Below are 18,335 nucleotides of genomic sequence, written 5' to 3' on the forward strand. Positions count from 1 at the left end.
AGGAGAGAGAGAGAGAGAGAGAGAGAGAGAGAAAGAAGAAGCCCCAATAAGACAAGTCCCAAGTGACCACACCTCTTCCCTCCAATGATAATCTCTATTTGATTTCTTATGTGGGAGTCTAAATCACTGCTCATAAGAGAGTGTATATAGTTGGAGTTAGGAATGCCTCGTCGTAAGCATTCCATGCATTCAACACTAATCATACGAGAGACTTCGAGCACGTTGATTGTATGTGACATTCTCGTAGTGTCATTCCTAAAAATATTATTAGAAGATAAAGAGATTAAAAAAATTAAGAGAATAATTTTACATTGATAAATATCAGCTTAAGTTCTTAAATTAAATTAATATTTAACTTGATATATATATATTAATGTTGATTAATTTAATTCATTCATCATTCATGCATTTGTAAGAAAGATTTTCCTCTCCTACATGTTTAGATTCTGCAACCTACAAGTTAGATAAATACTTCGTGCAGGGGGTTGGATCCCACTTTCTCCCTTTCTCCATCTTAACGGTGTTCATGCTCGCTGGTACTGGTTATACTTACTAGTAGACTGCTTTGAACGGTACTCCGTTTTTGTGTGGTCGATCTAGGCCGTCTCTCTCTCCACACTGTGCAGGCTCACGAACGATGTAGAGCTTGTATTCACTATATCTGATTCTCGGTCTCTTCTACACTGTGTAGTTCATCAGAAGAGAGAGGAGAAGGGAACGCGAAGCATGACGACGTCGACGCCGGAGGAACCACAGAATGGGGAAGCAGCGAAGCCTGTGATCAACTACAGAGGGTGGAAAGCCATGCCATACGTGATAGGTACGTGGAACACATGCTCTCCCTCCACCTTCGCCCACGCACCACTTGACATCTCACGAGAAGGAGAATTCTGGGCAGGAAACGAGGCGTTTGAGAAGCTGGGGACGTTCGGCACCTCCGCCAACCTCTTGGTCTACCTCACCACCGTCTTCCACATGAAGAGCGTCGCGTCGGCCACCCTCGTCACCGTGTTCAACGGCACCACCAACCTCGCCCCCCTCCTCGGGGCCTTCCTCGCCGACACCTATCTCGGCCGCTACGCCACACTGGGGGCCGCTTCGATTGCTTCTCTCTTGGTATGCTACCACCTTGAAGTGCGGCCATTCTCTCTCACTAGCTCTTCTCGTCTTCTTCGTATGTGTTTGATGAAATGCCAACCAAATAAAACTCCCAGAGAGTAAGCTGAAGATGAACTTGCGTTCTGATAGTCTACTGACACACATTAGAGAAAGAAAAGGAGAGAAACATTTAGAAATAGACTATGTACTGACAAAAAGGGAACAAAAAGTAAAAATAAATGAGATCAAAATTGAAGCCACCACCAGATATTAGATTAAAAAAAAAAAAACATGAAACAGCTATTTTATCAAACACTTGAAGAGACACACCACCGAGAGTAGCAAGAAATTTGCTGGCCTTTTTGTTTACATGCAAGAGGTAACAAGTCATATGTGAGCTTTGATATGATATAAAATGACAGGGCCCAATATACTAACGCATGATAAATATGATGTAAGCCTTCGTGACAAAAAGTACACAGAGAGACATATCAGCACATGCTAGCCATTATTGAAAGCCAGTAAAGCTGTTCCAGGGACAGTCTGGCTTGTGGATCGATATACTCCAATTATTGATAGTAAGCTTATCATATTGCTGTCTTCTAATCCTATGTGTCCATGATGATTGATGACGTTGAAGGGCATGCTCATTCTCACACTCACGGCTGCCGTCTCCAAGCTTCACCCTCCTCCCTGCAGCAGTCATGGCGACGCATGCCACGGCGCGAACCCAACTCAGCTGGCCGTCCTCTTCGCCAGCTACGTCTTCATGGTCATCGGAGCCGGCGGCATACGCCCCTGCAACCTGGCGTTCGGCGCCGACCAGTTCGACCCCACCACCGAGGCGGGGAAGCGAGGCATCGCTAGCTTCTTCAACTGGTACTACATGACCTTCACCTTCGCCATGATGGCCTCCTCCACCCTCGTCATCTACGTGCAGAGCAACGTGAGCTGGTCGCTGGGGCTGGCCATTCCCACGGCGTTCATGTTCATCTCCTGCGTGCTCTTCTTCGTCGGGACCAAGATCTACGTGAAGGTTCGGCCGGAGGGCAGCCCGTTCACCAGAATCGCCCAGGTGCCGGTGGCGGCGTTCAGGAAGCGAGCGCTGAAGCTACCTGATGACCTCAAGGGCTCTCTTTTTGACCCTCCACATCTCAGTTCTTTGATCTCCAAGCTGCCGCACACCGACCAGTTCAGGTACTTGGGAGCACAAGAAGTGAGATTTCAACTCAGAAGAACACACCAAACCTATATTTTGATGGCATAAGATGATATAATAAATTAGTGGAACAATTTAATTAACCTCAATCCATTTGTAACACTTCCTTCGAAGTTGATAACATCCAAACTATTGCAGTCCAAAGCTACTACAATTTGCTTCATGAGGTTTATTATAAAACTATCACTAATTTTACTATATTCTAAGAAAATAAAGTTATCAACTTGATATGTTTAACTATCACTACTAGACGTGATTTTTTTTTTTTTTTTTTGATTACAATTGCAGTTTTCTTGACAAAGCTGCGATCATAACCCCCATGGACGATATCAAACCGGATGGCTCAGCTTCAGATGGATGGAGATTATGTAGCTTACAGCAAGTGGAACAGATGAAATGTTTAGTAAGAATCATCCCTGTTTGGTCTTCATGTATCATCTTCGAGGTTACCTTCGTTCTGACATGGACTTACGTCGTCTTCCAAGCCCTTCAATCCGATAGACATCTCGGGCACAGTAACTTCGAGATTCCTGCTGCAACTTTTACTGTGTTCACCATGGCGGCCATGACCATTTGGTTGCTTGTTTACGACCGTTTCGTCGTCCCATTGCTTCAGAGGGTTACTGGAAAGGAAGGTGGCATCACGCTGCTTCAAAGGATGGGGACTGGCATTGCTCTTTCGGTCGTGATGATGATTGTCGGTGGCTTGGTAGAGGAACGGCGAAGGAGTTATGCGCTTCACAAGCCGACACTGGGGACTGCATCCAATGGCGGTGCCATTTCATCAATGTCCAGCCTCTGGTTGATCCCTCAGCTCGTTATTGCTGGTCTTTCGGATGCTTTCAACCTCGTCGGCCAAGTTGAGTTCTACTACAAGCAATTTCCCGAAAACATGAGGAGCATGGCAGGGGGTCTGCTCTTCCTGGGTTTTGCATGTTCCAACTATCTGGGTAGCTTGATAATAACTATAGTCCATCGAATAACTGGTGGACATCAGAAGAGCAATTGGTTAGCAGAAGATCTTAACCAGGGTCGACTAGATCTTCTCTACTTCTCGATCGCATCATTATCTGCCGTTAATTTTGTCTTCTTCATTGTATGTGCAAAGTGGTACAGATACAAAACCTCAGACAAAGACCATGAGATTGCTCTGCAAACAATGGAAATCAGAAGTTCTGTATGAGCAAGCATCTGATACACTGGATCTTTACAGTGCACAAGAAGAAAGAACAAGGACATGGAATCAGGTTTCATCAGAAGAGAAGTAACAGTTCTGTTAGTCATACCTTTTCCTATGTACTGTTGATTCCTCTTTTTTCTTTTTATTACTATTTGAAGCTGCAAAACTTTTATAAGGGCAGAATGCTGTTCATAGTGGATGCACAAACAATGGTTCACCCTCTCTACATGTTATATCTGCAAATATCAGATAATTTCCATTGTGAAACTTTTTGTGCTCATTGATGTCTATTTTGAACTCAACAGATGAGCTTGATAAACCTTACATGCTGCAAGAAATAGGCATATTTATATTGTTGTGTGTTGGTGAACCTTTACGCCATGATCGAGATGTCAGCACGGCTCGGTCCAATCCCGGATGTGCAAGGTAGTCCACACGAAAGCTTAAGTGGAAGAAGTGGTCATCGGGTCGGGTTGAGCCATGGGCCTCGTCGCCTGCTTTTTTCGTCGTCGAGTTCTTGCCCTCAGCTCGAGGTCGGGAGGGGGATTTCCTGAATCGACCTCTCCGAAGTTTAAGTTAGGATGGAGTGGAATAACAGAGAGTTGAGTATTCAATCCCCCTAGTGTTGGTCAGGTGGTGGGTTTTTATACCTACACACGGGGGTCGATCGTATCTCGTTTGTTAATGACCACTGACCCCTTAAGTGGCCAGCCCATGCCTTTCGTGCGGATGTTGGTCGACCTGCACGGATCGACGTCGAGCGACACCGTCCCAAGCATTCCAGGGTGGCTCTGTACCCGACGACGTCGTTCCGAACCTTTCGGGACAGCTTCGTACTTGACGATGCCACTTGCACAGCCTTGTACAGCCCGGGAGGATGGTTGTGTTGTCTAAGTCCGATGTGTTGCACCGATGTGGTCCACCACATCAGCTTTGAAGTTCCATGTTGGTGCTATCGTGGCCGTGGAATGCTGCCAAAGACCTTGCGACACCAAATTGTGCCCTATCACTGTGCTAGTTTCCCCATTTTGGCTTCTAAGACTGAAAGATCTCCACAAGGTTGAGTTAGGTCATGCAGATGCCTGCAGTATATCAAAGATAAGGCTGTGTAAATCTTAATTGATGTCAGTCTAGCATGCCTTCAATTGGTTTTCAGCTCAAATTATGACATAAAAATAAGCACCCATCATATATGCAAGTAAGATGAGCATCCTATCCACTAGGATTTGTAAGCTTAAATGGTGGGACCTATGTAAATAAGGCCCACACCTCATCCTGACAATTTTATAGGCGATTTGATCCATCAATATAGCATGGTCCACAGTCCAGAAAAGTGAGAACAATACTATTTGTGCCTTTCGACTGCCCTCTTAAAATCGCTTATAACAAAGAACAGGTGCTAAGTGATATCTAAAATCTGCAATGAGTTACCGATCAGTAACAGATCAAGATTCGCTTTCTGGTCTCTATTAATATGAATGATAATAATTTTATTGAGACCTTCGGTCTAGTGGTTAACCTAACAGTAATTCAACTCATTATGAGTATGGTTATTACTCTTGATATGTACGTTAACTAAATGTTAACAATGATTTTTTCATAAGATTTTAATTGAAATTGACTTTATGCAACAATCGTCATTTACCTTTAATATTCAAATCATATTTATAAACTATGAAAAATTATTTATAAACCTTGCTAATCTTCAAAAGCCTAATATATTGAACTTGACTCATTTTTGTTGTTAGTCGGCTTCGTTAACTTCAAATCCGACAGCTCTTTATTCCTATGACAATAAAAAAGATGTACTATATATCTACTAGTTTATGCGAATGACATGCAATAATTCTATAGAGATTAATCAACTCCTTAAACAATTAACAGATCAATTCTCCATCAAAAATTTATAAACCTTAAGTTATTTTCTAGAAGTGGAAGCGACGTTCATCGGACTTTTCTTTATCTCAAACGAAGTATATTCGAGATCTATTATTAAAAACAAATATGTAAAATACTAAAGAAGTTACTTTCTCACTCTCATCCACTCGATCACTCATATAATACTAATAAGTACTTGGTTTCTTGTAATATTTATCTCTTACATATTTAGATATTTTATTTGCAACCACCAAATTATCATGATTCATGCATTAGCCCTCCACTATGTATTGACTAGCACTAAAATGTATCATATGATATCTTAAAGGAACTCTCAATCATGAACTTATTCATCGTAAACACTCATCCCTTCATCTCAATGTCTTCGTCAATGCCGATTGGACAGGTAATACTAATGATTATTCATCTATATCAACTTAATTTCTTCCTTAGAGCAAACTTGATTAGTTGGAGTTCTAAAAAGCAGAACACAATCGTAAGATCCATCACTAAAGTTGAATACCGAACCATCACCACCACCGCTACAAAACTCAATTAGGTCATGAATCTACTATATGAACTTGGTATCACCTCCCAATCCACTCCAATAATATACTGTGATAACGCCGATGTCACCTACCTATGCTCTAACTCGATGTTTTACCCTCGTATGAAACATATTGTCGTCAACTTCCACTTTGTCAAAGATCAAATTGTCAAACATCAACTACCAGTTTCTCATATCCATACTTCTAATAAATTAGTTGATTCTCTCCTAAAGACATTCATATTTCAATTACATCGTTTCAAAATTGACATCCTTGATGGAAGTTCAATCTTATGGGAGGGCATGATAGAGGATCATAATATAAACAAATATGGAATAACAACTTTCCATTTCTTATATGTTTTAATCCTCAACCAATATATAATTTGATGATCAATTAAATATATGATTAAGGAAAATCTCTCCCTCAAAATCAGTATAAATATATATTATTTCACCGAATGAAACCATCTCTTTGATAGTAAATTCTTCACCTTCCGTCTAGTTGATGTATGAGAAAAAATAAAGGGAAAAAAACTAACCAATTTGAAATCACTTCCATATATTTGGCCAATAATCATAAGTTGGTTAGAAAAAGATCAAGTCAAGTTTTTATTTAATTATTATAAATCATTTATTATCTTCGGATTCTATATTGATAGGAGTCTCGTTCACTATATACGATATTTTTTTTATAAATCATCTGCCAAAAGTCATCACTAAGTTCACTAACTCGTAATTTTTTTTTATTTGATCTATTTAGTTATAGAGAAGATATATATAATGCATCGTCCTTTTTACATGGTCAATTCGTACATATTTTTCGTACCTAAATTTTATGCAATTATACATTGAAGATTGCAACTGTATTTTGAAACATATTGTAGTACAGTGATTACCTTCTAGATCTATCAAGGTGATAGATGCACGCAGGGAATGGTGATCCTGACGCTGACGGCCGCAGTCCTCCGATGTGTAGACAAGTGGAACTAGGCACTCGGTGTTTGGGCCTCTTCCATTCTATTCTCAGTGGGTGGGCGCTATTCCTCTGCCTCGCCTCCTTTGTCTCGGCTCCACCAGTGTTCACCCCTTCGTAGTCTTCGGCATCGACCGATTTGACTGCACCATAAAGCAGGAGTAGTGTGGCCACGGCAGCTTCTTTAGCTGGTACAACTACACCACTGCAGCATGGTCACGGCCTTCACGATTATGGTCTAAATACAAGAAAGCTTCAGCTGGGCTTGTCAGTTTGGCATCCCGGTGGCCGGATGCTCCTCCCATCATCTTTGTGCTGCCCAAGAACAGCGTGTTCTCAGGTGTTGTGCAGGACCTTGTGGCTGTGTTCAGGAAGAGAACATTCTCACTGCGGCGCCACAAGACAAGGTGGAAAAGACTGGTTGCATTACAACAAAATATCCAGGAAGAATACATTAGTGATATAGCTTCCCTTCACACTTCAAGTAAAAATCTGTCAGCTTTGAGATCCCTTCTGTAGCTGATCTTGTCATCGGATGAAACCGAGTATTAATTCGTACTTATCACTAGGTTCTTGAACAAAGCTTTCTATAACGTGAAAGGGAGATTAAGGAAGGCGGCTCACCTGTAGATTCCTGGAGATTATGCAGCGAGCAGCGGTGGGAATAAATTTGTGCGCTTTCCTCATCATTGTCATACGAAGGAGCACCGGCAATCTGGATGATAACATTAACATTGGCAGGGTAGAATACTAGTACTACCTGAGAGCCATGTTGGGCTTGAGCAATCTGCTATATTTCCGGGTTTGTGGTCACTCCAGAGTGAAAGAAAGAAGAGAGGCATGACCCCATGAAGTATCTCCAGGAGCAGAGCTGCAAATAAAAGTGTTATAATCAGAAGCCTACTGAAGGCTTCGACATTGTAAAGACCAAAGGGCAGACATTGTGCCAGAATCCATGACACTAAGATTATAATGCTAAAGCTTTCTAGTTCTTTGTGCCTAAGCACGTTGAAACCTTTCGATGATAATTTCAACTAGCAGTAAAAGGTGTTCCTTAGTTTCCTAGCTATCTGAAGTGAAGATTTTCTCTATCCTCTGTTGCAACAGCAGAAAATTTCCCTTCCTCCCTCATGAAGGTTCGCACACGATTGAGAATGGTGCAAACACAGGAGGAACAACAAAAGATCCTATCGATAAGGATCCCAACGAGGACGTTCTTAAAGCACATTCTGGGAAATGCCAAACCAGATGTAGTCGCTGGTTACACTTAAATGCTCGAGTGTGATGCACCATAAACAATCATCATATTCCGAAATCATCTAGAGGTCTCAATATAAATTGAACCAAGTGAGATTTATTAAGAACAACGATCTATTTAGGCATTTTCACATAAACTTGAAAGGCAGCGCATAACAAGCATTATAGCAATGTAGGCTGAGAAGACGATGCAAATTATTGCAAGGTGATACCTTTATCCAGATGAACAGTACTCTGAGTCGAGTTTAAGAAGAAATATATAAGCGACGCGATACTCTCTGTGACTAAACAGAGAAGGAACGAGAGATTCCACATCGGAAATGGAAACCGGTGCCGCCCACCGCCCCACCGCCCTAGCAAGCAAGAAACAAGGCCCTCAATGAGGAGTCCGCAAGACCATGCTCAAGTAGAAGAGAGTTCCATGGTCACCTTGTTCACCACAGCCTTGGGTCTCAAACGATGCTTCCCGTTAGCGAAGCAGCGATTACCGGAGACGCCCGATTCGCCGGGTATCCGCCTCTCACGGTTCGCACGTGCGGGCAGAAGCATCCAAAGCCCCCGGAAACCGTGCATCCGGCCGATGGATGTCGTCCTTCCTAATTGTAGACGACGGTATGGACGAGTCAGCCCTGGAACAGTTCATGGGTGATCTCACCAGTTCCAGCCATGCGGGTCCCGCACGCATTTGCGTGACACCGGGGATCATTCCAGGGCTGATTCATCACTCCCGACATTAATATCCGCCCCCCCTCTCTCTCTCTCTCTCTATAAATATCGAGTAAATATCAAGAAATTATTTTGAAATTTCACCGTACAGTAATTACTTTCTTCTCATTTATTATCAGACATCCGTGCGATAAATTCAGCTTAAATATTATTAATCATCGTATTAATAAATTTAAAAAAGTACACCTTATTACTTTCATCAATTATTTTATGTACCATTTTTTAAAAAAATTTAAGGAATATTATTATAAATTCGAGTATTGACAGCTTCGGGCTACCGGTCAACTAATAAAAATAACTACAGGTTCTTAAGATTTGCAGGAATATTAGCGACAAATTTAGATTTAGAGAGATAAATCTAATAAATTAATTATTTCAGAGGGATTTATATATGTAATTTTGTATTATAATATATATATATATATATATATATAATTTGAATCGAAATCCTCCGCCCCGCACGATTCTCGACGCCCTGTTCCCTGTGGACCCTCCTTGCCTGCCCCCTCTCTCTCTCTCTCTCTCTCTCAGGCTTATTATTTCTCATCATTAAGAGAAGCTCGCACGCCCAATTAATACTCTACCCTTCACCGCACCCTCCCCATCCACAATCTCTCTGTCTCTGTCTCTCTCTCTCTCTCTCTCTCTCTCTTTGCAACTCCATCTCCTGCTTCACTCCAACAAATCGGCCAAAGCCAGGAAAGCAGCAAATGGAGAGGCAATGCACCATCATGGTAAGCCCATGGTGGATCTGTTGTCGCGCCCTGTCAGTCTCAGCTTCACTCGTTTGTGCTCTCACCTTCCTACTCCACTTCGCTCGCGCCTTGACTCCTGATGGTAACACTTCTTCTTCTTCTTCTTCCTCCTCCTCGTGGAGAAATGGAGTGAGTGAATGAGTGTGGGTTGGCAGGGGAAGCTCTGCTGGAACTCAAGCTGGGCTTCAGCGACTCCAAGCAGCTGCTGCGGAGCTGGCGGCCCACCGATCCTGACCCCTGCTCCTCCTGGCTCGGCGTCACCTGCCACCTCTCCGACCTCACCGTCCGCTCCATGTTTGCTCTCTCTCTCTCTCTCTCTCCCTCTCTCTCCGCTGCGTCTTCACCAGCGTGCTCCTTCTGATCCCTCCCTGTTCTGTGGCAGTAACTTGCCCTACATGCAGCTCGGCGGCATCATCTCCCCCAGCATCGGTCGGCTCCGAAGGCTTCAGAGGCTGTAAAACCCATTGCTTTCTTCCTCTTTTTTTGTCCTCCTCAAGACATCTTTGAATGCGTATGATAACCTTGATTGTAAACAGATATAGCACTGGAATAGGAAAAAAGGCTGCTTTTTTAGTTTTCGGAACCTGTTTCGGTCGCCATTCCAAATAAGATATATTAAACAGTGTTCTTCTTCCCTAACATTGAAACACATTACTTGGTGAAACAATTATTACAAGGATTACTTTGGCAGGGCGTTGCATCAGAACAGCTTGCACGGGCCCATTCCACCTGAGATCAAGAGCTGCACTGAGCTCAGAGCACTGTATGTTGCTTTTTTATTGTCTCTCCATCTCTGTGTATGTGTGTTTTGTCCTTTTACTGTGTTTAGTTATTGATGGTGTCCATTTGATTATTGTTTATTGGTTGCGAGAATATGCTACATTGTGTTCTTCAATGATGTCCACTTGATTATTTGCTGTTGGCTGCATCAATCTGCCGCATTTCCTTCCTTTCTCAAGGTATCTGAGAGCTAATTACCTTCAAGGAAGCATTCCACCTGAGATAGGAGAACTTGTGCACCTCACCATCCTGTACTTTCTCTAATCTCTTGCTGCTCTTCTGCTCTGTGATTGTGCTTTTTCTCAGTTTTTTTGTGGACGATGTGGAAAAATGTAGGGATTTGTCGAGTAATCTGTTGAGGGGTGCGATTCCTCCGTCTATCGGTCATCTGTCTGAACTGCGCTTTCTGTGAGTGTTTTGATGCAACTATTGTTGGCTCACCATCTTCTTTTTGTGAATGTAAGCTGTTTGACTCTGATCCTTTCATCTGCAGAAATCTATCAACCAACTTCTTCTCTGGTGAAATTCCAACTGTTGGAGTCCTTGGAAATTTCAGAAACACTTCGTGAGTCATACATACTTCAGCTCTTTCTTTCCTCCTCTGGCCTGGCATCCTTTCAGAAGCACATCGTCATATGATTTAAATTAGCTGAAGTGCAAGTTTTCTTTCGGCAAGAAGTTTCCTGTCACTTATCTCTGAGTGTTTATGTTCATGTAGCATACCTGTAATACAAATTTTGAACGGGGTTGCAAAGTTAATGCAGGTTTGTCGGGAATCTAGAACTGTGTGGCTTGCCAATTCAAAAAATTTGTCGTGGTACATTGGGCTTTCCTGCAGTGCTACCACATGCCGATACTTTTGCTTCTTCAGGCATGTTTCAGAAATGAAACATTTTCCACTCCATCCCTTTTATTTTTCAGAATAATAGGAGGATTGACTGACCATTTTTCATTTGGCATCCTGAATTTGTCTTCAACCTCCCATGGTAACTTGTCAGGAATCTCATCGATCACACAGAAAAGATCATCACGTTTTCTGAATGGAATTATAATTGGTGCTGTGACTACCATGGCCCTTGCCTTAGTTGCAATCCTTGGATTCCTTTGGATCTGCTTGTTATCAAGAAAGGGAAGATTTACTGGGAACTATGTAAAAGTTGATGAAGATCTTGTTCAAGATGCCGGTAAGCTATATATTGTGTCACTGCATCTCTCCTATTATCCCTCAAAATGTTAAAACTTAATTGTATTAATTTCAATCCATTTAGGCACCAAGCTCATCACTTTCCACGGAAACCTCCCATATTCATCCCAGGAAATCATAAATAAGCTGGAGCTACTCAATGAAGACGATGTAATTGGCTCTGGAGGATTTGGTACAGTCTACAAGATGGTAATGGATGATAATAGTGTTTTTGCTGTGAAAAAGATCGATCGCAACCGTGAAGGATCCGATCAAATTTTTGAGAGGGAGCTCGAGACATTGGGCAGCATCAAACACATTAACCTTGTCGATCTTCGAGGCTATTGCAGGCTCCCATCTGCAAGGCTTCTCATTTGTGATCACTTGGCCTTGGGGAGTCTAGACCAGTATCTTCATGGTAAGCAACTCTGGCAAGATATTTCTTTTCCATTTTCATGTTAAAAGATCATATATCGTAGAGGTTTTGAATTGGATAAATCAATCAGAATATCCTTTCAAAATATTTCTTGACTGCTGTTTCTCTATTATGAATGTTACTCTGGGAATTGCATAGTTGCCTGGGACATGACATTGGAATGTATCAATAGATCCAACAAAAAAGGTCAAGAAAATGTCTAAAATTTGTGTATCGACTCTAAATTTCTAAATTCAGAAAATAGTGATGAAGAACAACCCTTGAATTGGAACGCACGTATGAAGATTGCTCTTGGCTCCGCAAGAGGATTGGCATACTTGCACCATGACTGCACTCCCAGGATCGTTCACATGGATATCAAATCCAGTAACATTTTACTTGATAGAAGCCTGGAGCCTCATGTATCTGATTTCGGTCTTGCCAAGCTGCTCGTAGACGGTGATGCACGTATCACTACAGTAGTTGCTGGTACTTTCGGCTATCTCGCACCTGGTATGCTACTTCCTTCCTTGCATGATTTCATTCATTTGCATTAGTGTCTTGTGAAAGCTTCATAAAATTTCTATCCTAAAAACAAGCTGACCTTAGTATTCTCAGATAATACATACTGTTACATAAATTACTCAGTGTACGATTATCGATTACTTTGGAAACTTGGCAGAGCTAATCATGAAGCTGTGCTGGTTTAGATCTTAGTTTTGGATTGAAGTTAGTTTAATGAATGCAGTATTCTTTTCTTCTTCTTTTTTGTGCAAAGAGTAAATGATGACTGGATTTGATGTCAAAGTTTATACCAAGCCAGCTGAAGTCACCCATTGGTTTGTTTGACAAATAGTACTACTCCTGTGTTCCAGAGTACCTGCAAAATGGACGTGCAACAGAGAAGTCAGATGTATACTCCTTCGGTGTGCTCCTGTTGGAGTTGGTGACAGGGAAAAGGCCTACAGATCCATCCTTCGTTAGAAGAGGATTGAACATTGTTGGCTGGGTGATCAAAACACTCCTATTTCCTTATTCTTTCACCAATCATCATCACATCTTCCATGGAAATCTTGATAGTGGCTCACTTTATATGTACATTCGCAGCTGAATACACTGGGAGAAGGCCATCGTCTGGAGGAAATTGTTGATGAACACTGCAGTAATGTAGATGCCGAAGCAGTAGAAGCAATCCTTGACATAGCAACAATGTGCACAGACGCCGATCCTGAGGACCGCCCTACCATGAGTAGGGTCTTGCAGATGCTCGAGGAAGAGATAATGTCACCCTGCTTGAGTGATCTCTATGAATCTAACATGTATATTTAAGTGCATCTTTCTCATGATTTCTTGGAAGCATGCTTTTTGTACATAGACACTGCTTGTGAGTGAGGACACTTTCCCCATTAAATCCTAGCTTGAAAGTTTTGTAGTTTAAGCAAAATTTGTGATAGCAGCTTGATGAAGTCATCGTCGCTCGCCTATGTAACCCATATGGAACAAAAGGTTGTCTATACCTGAAACCGAAAGAGGTGGATTGGTAGAGAACATCATGCACACCTGCAAGTCTAAGATGATATCATCTGTTGCAAGTCATATTTGGTGAGCTTTAGATTGTGGTAGTGGTGCAAAACAAGGGACAAGAGTAGGAGATGCAGAACCCTACATCTTTACAGTCAAAAAGAAGGCAGTCTTGTGTCCTCTGGGCCATTCCCACCTAACTTTCTAGTCAATGCAGCAACCTTCAAATGATTCAAAGCTCTGCAATGCTTTGCACCATGCAGAATGCAAGGCCCTACATCACATGAACCTGGAACTAATGTCCAAAGCCTTCTTCACTGTATCTACCACTGTGTCTAGGATGCACACCATGTGAACCAGGAAGTCATGTCTGAAGCCTTCTTCACTGTGTCTAGGAACCCTAATCCTAATCCGATTCAAGTGGGTTGGATTGATGTAAATATCTTCGAAAAGTATATCATAATTTGATTTATTAAATAAACCAAAATAGAAATGGGGTCACAAGAACCACAAATACTTAGTTTACCCATTTTTTAAGGTTTTTAAGATTATGTTGGACCAGACCATCCGAAACGCATCTCGATTTGATTATCAACCAGTACAAACCAAACAAGCATTGATATGGACCACGATAAATGGAAAGAAAATGAGAAAAGTAATGCATGAGAAAGAAAAAAAAATAAAACCAAATCGACTTGCTAGCTAATCTTTACGACATGCCATATAGCAAAATGAATAATGCATCCACTAATCATTTCAATATCATAATGCATTGATGAAAATAAACGATCATTTTATATTTGATTTCTTTTGCCTATCCCTTAGTTTCTACTATGGTAACTATACGAGTCCCAGACTTTGCAGCAGTACTTACCTAAAGCATCCAAGAGAGATTTAGCCCACCTGAGTACCAACCTGAACAAAGGAATCTTTCCTCAACATTGCTGCGATATATTAAAGGTAAAAGCAAAACACTTGTTTTGACACACAGCCAAATGAGTGTACTTATTAAGAGACTGTAGCCAAATGCAGAACATTTTGACAAGTACAAAACATGGTTCATTACAGCCAGCTCATATGATCATGCTTATGTCTTCTTGCATAGACACACAGGATTGTTCACGGCTTCATCCAAACTGAACAAACATTTATGTTATTGTCTTTGAGCGAAGTTGTCACAAAAGGCTAAGAAAAGTACCTGATTAGTCATCAGAACAATAAAATGTCAAAAACTTGAAGATATTGAATATGATTGAAGATTTAAGATTCAGATATGCCAGATAAAAAATAATCACACTGTTTCAGACTCATTAATTGTGCAATTGAGTGGACACAGCAAAAAATATGAAATGAACGATGATGTGACTTCACAATCACTCAAGTTCCAGTGACAACATTTGCTGCGCATAACTTAGTGGTTGTAACTTTGAGTTAACTAGTCATAAATCTGTAACAAACAATAAGTCAACAAGTATCTTTTAATCTACACTTGAGAACCTAATATACTTGGCTCGAGCCCTATTTATACAAGGTATCAAACAAATAAAAAGTAGAGAAAGATATAGGAAACAGCCAATAAAATCAAAGAGTGACATCCATAAAATCATAGCAAATCCACATGCACAGACTTTCAGCATTTTGCAAATAATTTCTATAGGTAAGCTATCGATATAAGAAAGAAGAATCACAGAGCAAAATACTATTTGATGCAGACACAAACTGTGACCTGAACGATTTCAGTCTCTTTAAGCTGCCCAGCTTGTAATCTGAAAAAAAATATTGTATATTTTAAAATTTTCACCTCTATAATAAGACATCGATAACCTTTCTAGACTAGTAACATTTTATATATATGCTATTAAAACTATATGATGTATAACTGCTAAGAGTTTAAATCTACTTCGGAAGGGTTATACGGTAACTCCCACTTCAGATCAGGGGTTGGGAGTTAAACTAATTTCAATTGTCGACACTTACAATTAAAATTTGAACTACATGGGTTTTCCTTCAGAAGTAAATAAGTCAAGGACTGGACCTTAAAGTGCTATGCAGAACACATTCACACAGAAACCATTTTCCCAAATCAACTTGAAATTTCTTAAAAATTAACTGGAGTAGCACCCATAGGAGCAGGCTAGAGACCCCATTCAACAATCTGCTAAAGGTAAAAGTCAAGGCAAAATTAGCAACCACATTAAAGTTCACATTAATGCCCCAGCCTTTACAATTATAAGGCTCTTTAAACAAATGCAAAAGGTGAAATTTGAATGCTATGGATTGTTTCCTTTGCTACCATGCACAAAAAGGGGAAGAACTACATGATACCAAAATCTCAAAATAAAATTGCAAAGGCAGAGCAACAGGCATCTGATAAAAGAATCTATCTGATTCACTTCAACCCCATTTTGGATGCAAAAACCTAATTTTTAATGAGATCAAAGTGATCTGTAGATTAATCAGAAGATCCATTCAATTCTTAAGAAATCCCCTGATATCATGGATCCACCCTAGAGTTGATCCGCATTTTCACTTTTGTCTCTCAATTTGATCTTTGATATACCAGTTTTCTAGTATCTAAACTATGACCCAGACGTAAGCAGCCCATTTCTCTGCCTACTTCCAATATCCACCGATGGGTGATCCTATAATTGACAAGTTTATCAAGCTACAAAAAGAAAAGTCTAGTGAAACAAAAGGGACTTTATGGCCTTCCATCTTTGGGGTTTGCCACCTTTCAGATCCCCAGTTGATGTTTTCCATATGATTCTGATTAGCTTCTAATTCTCAAATTGTCTCATTACCCACTTAAGGTTTCCTGCATAACAATCGCTTGCTAACCTTGTTCTGGATTCTGGTAAGTGGTGACTATAAGCATTTCTATCGCTTCATTGATCCTTGTTTCCTAAGAAAATTCGATCTTACAGTTTGTGCACATTTCAAGTTGTTCCTAGTCAGATATTCCATCACAATTTCTCGTTCAAACGATATCTGATGATCAGAAAGAGAACACTCTAAACCGTTCCAAAAAGAATGTACAGGGAACGACAGCAAAGAAAAGCTACAGGATCCATGAAACTAGTTGAAAGGAACTTATAAATCATTAAATCCAACTTCAAACAATAATGGAGACCCCAATGATAGAAAGCTGATAGAAAGAAGTATTAGATTGTGATATAAGGTCTAACTCGGTTAGACCAGGAAGATGATTTCCAGGTTAGACATAACATTAAGAGCACAAAAAATGATATGACATTGAAATATCATAAAATGTACATCAATACACACACACACACACACACACACACACACACACACAGAGTCACAGATAGAACCCCATTTATCATCTTAGTATAACACACTGAAAATAGATCTCAAGAAGAGACTAAGGTCCTTAACAAGGCTTAGAGATTACTCGGCCACAGACAATTAAGTTTCTTTGGCATCAAGATTCCAGTTCTGGACTAGTCACCAAAACCCTAGATTATGGTCTCCGAGAGGTCAATTTCGATCAAAGGTTATTCATACATTTAAAGTTAGATGACAAACTAATGACTAAATTGCATAATTCAGGGATTGAGTATCATAATTAGGTTCCACCAGCAAACACACAGAAAACGCTAAATAACAGTAAGAACACAAAATCAGGTATCACATCAGGAAGTTATATGAAAGAACAGAGCAATCCTCGTTTATCAACTTCATAGAATGTAGTCTGAAGAGAGATCATAAAATGGAGTTAGATCTTCATTTTCTACTACCTAAAATCGTTTATCAACCATAGAGATTACTACCTAAAGCAGTTCCTACCACACCCAATATCCGCAAGCAAAATATGATCTTTAGCCTATAGATTCTAGTTCGGACTTGCAACGAAACATAGAATAGGATCTCGACCAGAGAGCCATATATACATAGGGAGCGACGGGCTGAGGAGCGTTATTGAGTCCTAAAAATCTCTCCTTTATTATATAGATAAAGAAAAACCTTGCAAACAAAGAACCAGAATCGAATCCGTCGTCGTTCCAAAAAGAATGAGAGAAGAGATGAAGAGGGTCGGGGTCATACCGATGGATGGACCAGATCATTTAGAGGACGAGCGGGAGGGAGGGACATCGGAGGGCTCGTCAAGGAGGAGGTCGTCGTAGGGGTCGCGGCGGCCGAATGCCTGGCTGATCTGGGGGTCGCTTCTCAGCTGGGCGTTGAAGCGATCGAAGGTCCAGAAGCCGTAGGGGCGGAGGGGAAGGTTCCAGTTGGCCTTTGTTTTCTCGCACCGCTCCCGCATCTCGTAGATGTGCTTCCGCTGCGCCTCGTCCCGCTTCCGAGGGTCCTCCATCATCCGCAGGATCAGATTCTCCGCGAATTCCATCACGAACCTCATCCTGTCCTTCTTGATCCTTTCCTAACTCTCCCTTTACCTGCAACGGATGTAGATAGCGATCGAGTATTCTTCTCCTTCCAACCTTCTGCGATACTTGAACGCCAGGCGAGCGCGTCGATTCTTCATGTATCAGAGAAGACGAACCCTAATCATCGTCGTCACGTCCTCTCTCGTGGCTGACACGTGACGATGGGTTCGTGTGGGCCCCCCAATACCGTAAGCGACTCACGAATGGACACGTTAGACGAGAAAGTTATTGGGACGATTCGTCGGTACGCGCTTGTAATTTAGGTATTTTATTCCCGAATAATATTAGTAACTCTCCATGATTTCAAGAGATTTTATATATATATATATATATATATATATATATATATATAGTGATTGAATATTTCCTGAATAATATTGCTAACTCTCCATGA

At 41.1% G+C, this 18,335-nt stretch overlaps 3 protein-coding genes and 1 long non-coding RNA gene across 5 annotated transcripts; 2 read left to right on the forward strand and 2 right to left on the reverse strand.

Annotated features, from left to right (window-relative positions):
- Positions 1-669: 669 nt before the first annotated feature.
- On the forward strand, positions 670-3,753 carry LOC135612478 (protein NRT1/ PTR FAMILY 2.11-like). Its single transcript, XM_065108836.1, has 4 exons — positions 670-820; positions 899-1,116; positions 1,739-2,295; positions 2,606-3,753. Exons 1-4 carry the CDS (start codon positions 727-729, stop codon positions 3,498-3,500), a joined length of 1,764 nt encoding a protein of 587 aa, XP_064964908.1. The 5' UTR covers positions 670-726; the 3' UTR covers positions 3,501-3,753.
- Positions 3,754-6,713: 2,960 nt separating this feature from the next.
- Positions 6,714-8,860, reverse strand: LOC108952786 (uncharacterized). Of its 2 annotated transcripts, XR_010486630.1 has the most exons (4): positions 8,585-8,860; positions 8,368-8,508; positions 7,523-7,769; positions 6,714-7,315 (listed from the first exon to the last, which is right to left on the reverse strand). It is a non-coding gene; the product is annotated as an uncharacterized LOC108952786 (long non-coding RNA). The 2 variants fall into 2 exon arrangements; XR_010486629.1 differs by having other exon boundaries at positions 6,714-7,769; positions 8,585-8,858.
- Positions 8,861-9,459: 599 nt separating this feature from the next.
- On the forward strand, positions 9,460-13,458 carry LOC135612479 (LRR receptor-like serine/threonine-protein kinase FEI 1). The gene is made up of 13 exons (XM_065108837.1): positions 9,460-9,718; positions 9,792-9,930; positions 10,019-10,090; positions 10,328-10,399; positions 10,596-10,667; positions 10,753-10,824; positions 10,910-10,981; positions 11,181-11,287; positions 11,415-11,600; positions 11,685-12,017; positions 12,273-12,527; positions 12,890-13,023; positions 13,122-13,458. The coding sequence occupies exons 1-13, from the start codon at positions 9,592-9,594 to the stop codon at positions 13,341-13,343; spliced, it is 1,863 nt and encodes a 620-aa protein (XP_064964909.1). The 5' UTR covers positions 9,460-9,591; the 3' UTR covers positions 13,344-13,458.
- A 1,007-nt stretch (positions 13,459-14,465) lies between these two features.
- LOC135612480 (uncharacterized) lies at positions 14,466-18,037 on the reverse strand. Its single transcript, XM_065108839.1, has 2 exons — positions 17,601-18,037; positions 14,466-14,733 (listed from the first exon to the last, which is right to left on the reverse strand). The coding sequence occupies exon 1, from the start codon at positions 17,911-17,913 to the stop codon at positions 17,617-17,619; it is 297 nt and encodes a 98-aa protein (XP_064964911.1). The 5' UTR covers positions 17,914-18,037; the 3' UTR covers positions 14,466-14,733; positions 17,601-17,616.
- Positions 18,038-18,335: the final 298 nt, after the last annotated feature.

Source organism: Musa acuminata, chromosome BXJ2-5 (assembly GCF_036884655.1).
Source record: "Musa acuminata AAA Group cultivar baxijiao chromosome BXJ2-5, Cavendish_Baxijiao_AAA, whole genome shotgun sequence".
In the NCBI taxonomy this organism is placed as follows: Eukaryota; Viridiplantae; Streptophyta; class Magnoliopsida; order Zingiberales; family Musaceae; genus Musa; species Musa acuminata.

Bases quoted from the DNA above. Each gene is read 5' to 3' on its own strand.
- LOC135612480 (XM_065108839.1), bottom strand. From the start codon at position 17,913: ATGAGGTTCGTGATGGAATTCGCGGAGAATCTGATCCTGCGGATGATG.
- LOC135612478 (XM_065108836.1), top strand. From the start codon at position 727: ATGACGACGTCGACGCCGGAGGAACCACAGAATGGGGAAGCAGCGAAG. The intron at 821-898 runs GTACGTGGAACA...AATTCTGGGCAG, and splicing joins AGCCATGCCATACGTGATAG to GAAACGAGGCGTTTGAGAAG. The intron at 2,296-2,605 runs GTACTTGGGAGC...TTACAATTGCAG, and splicing joins CCGCACACCGACCAGTTCAG to TTTTCTTGACAAAGCTGCGA.
- LOC135612479 (XM_065108837.1), top strand. From the start codon at position 9,592: ATGGAGAGGCAATGCACCATCATGGTAAGCCCATGGTGGATCTGTTGT. The intron at 10,825-10,909 runs GTGAGTGTTTTG...TTTCATCTGCAG, and splicing joins CTGTCTGAACTGCGCTTTCT to AAATCTATCAACCAACTTCT. The intron at 11,601-11,684 runs GTAAGCTATATA...CAATCCATTTAG, and splicing joins AGATCTTGTTCAAGATGCCG to GCACCAAGCTCATCACTTTC.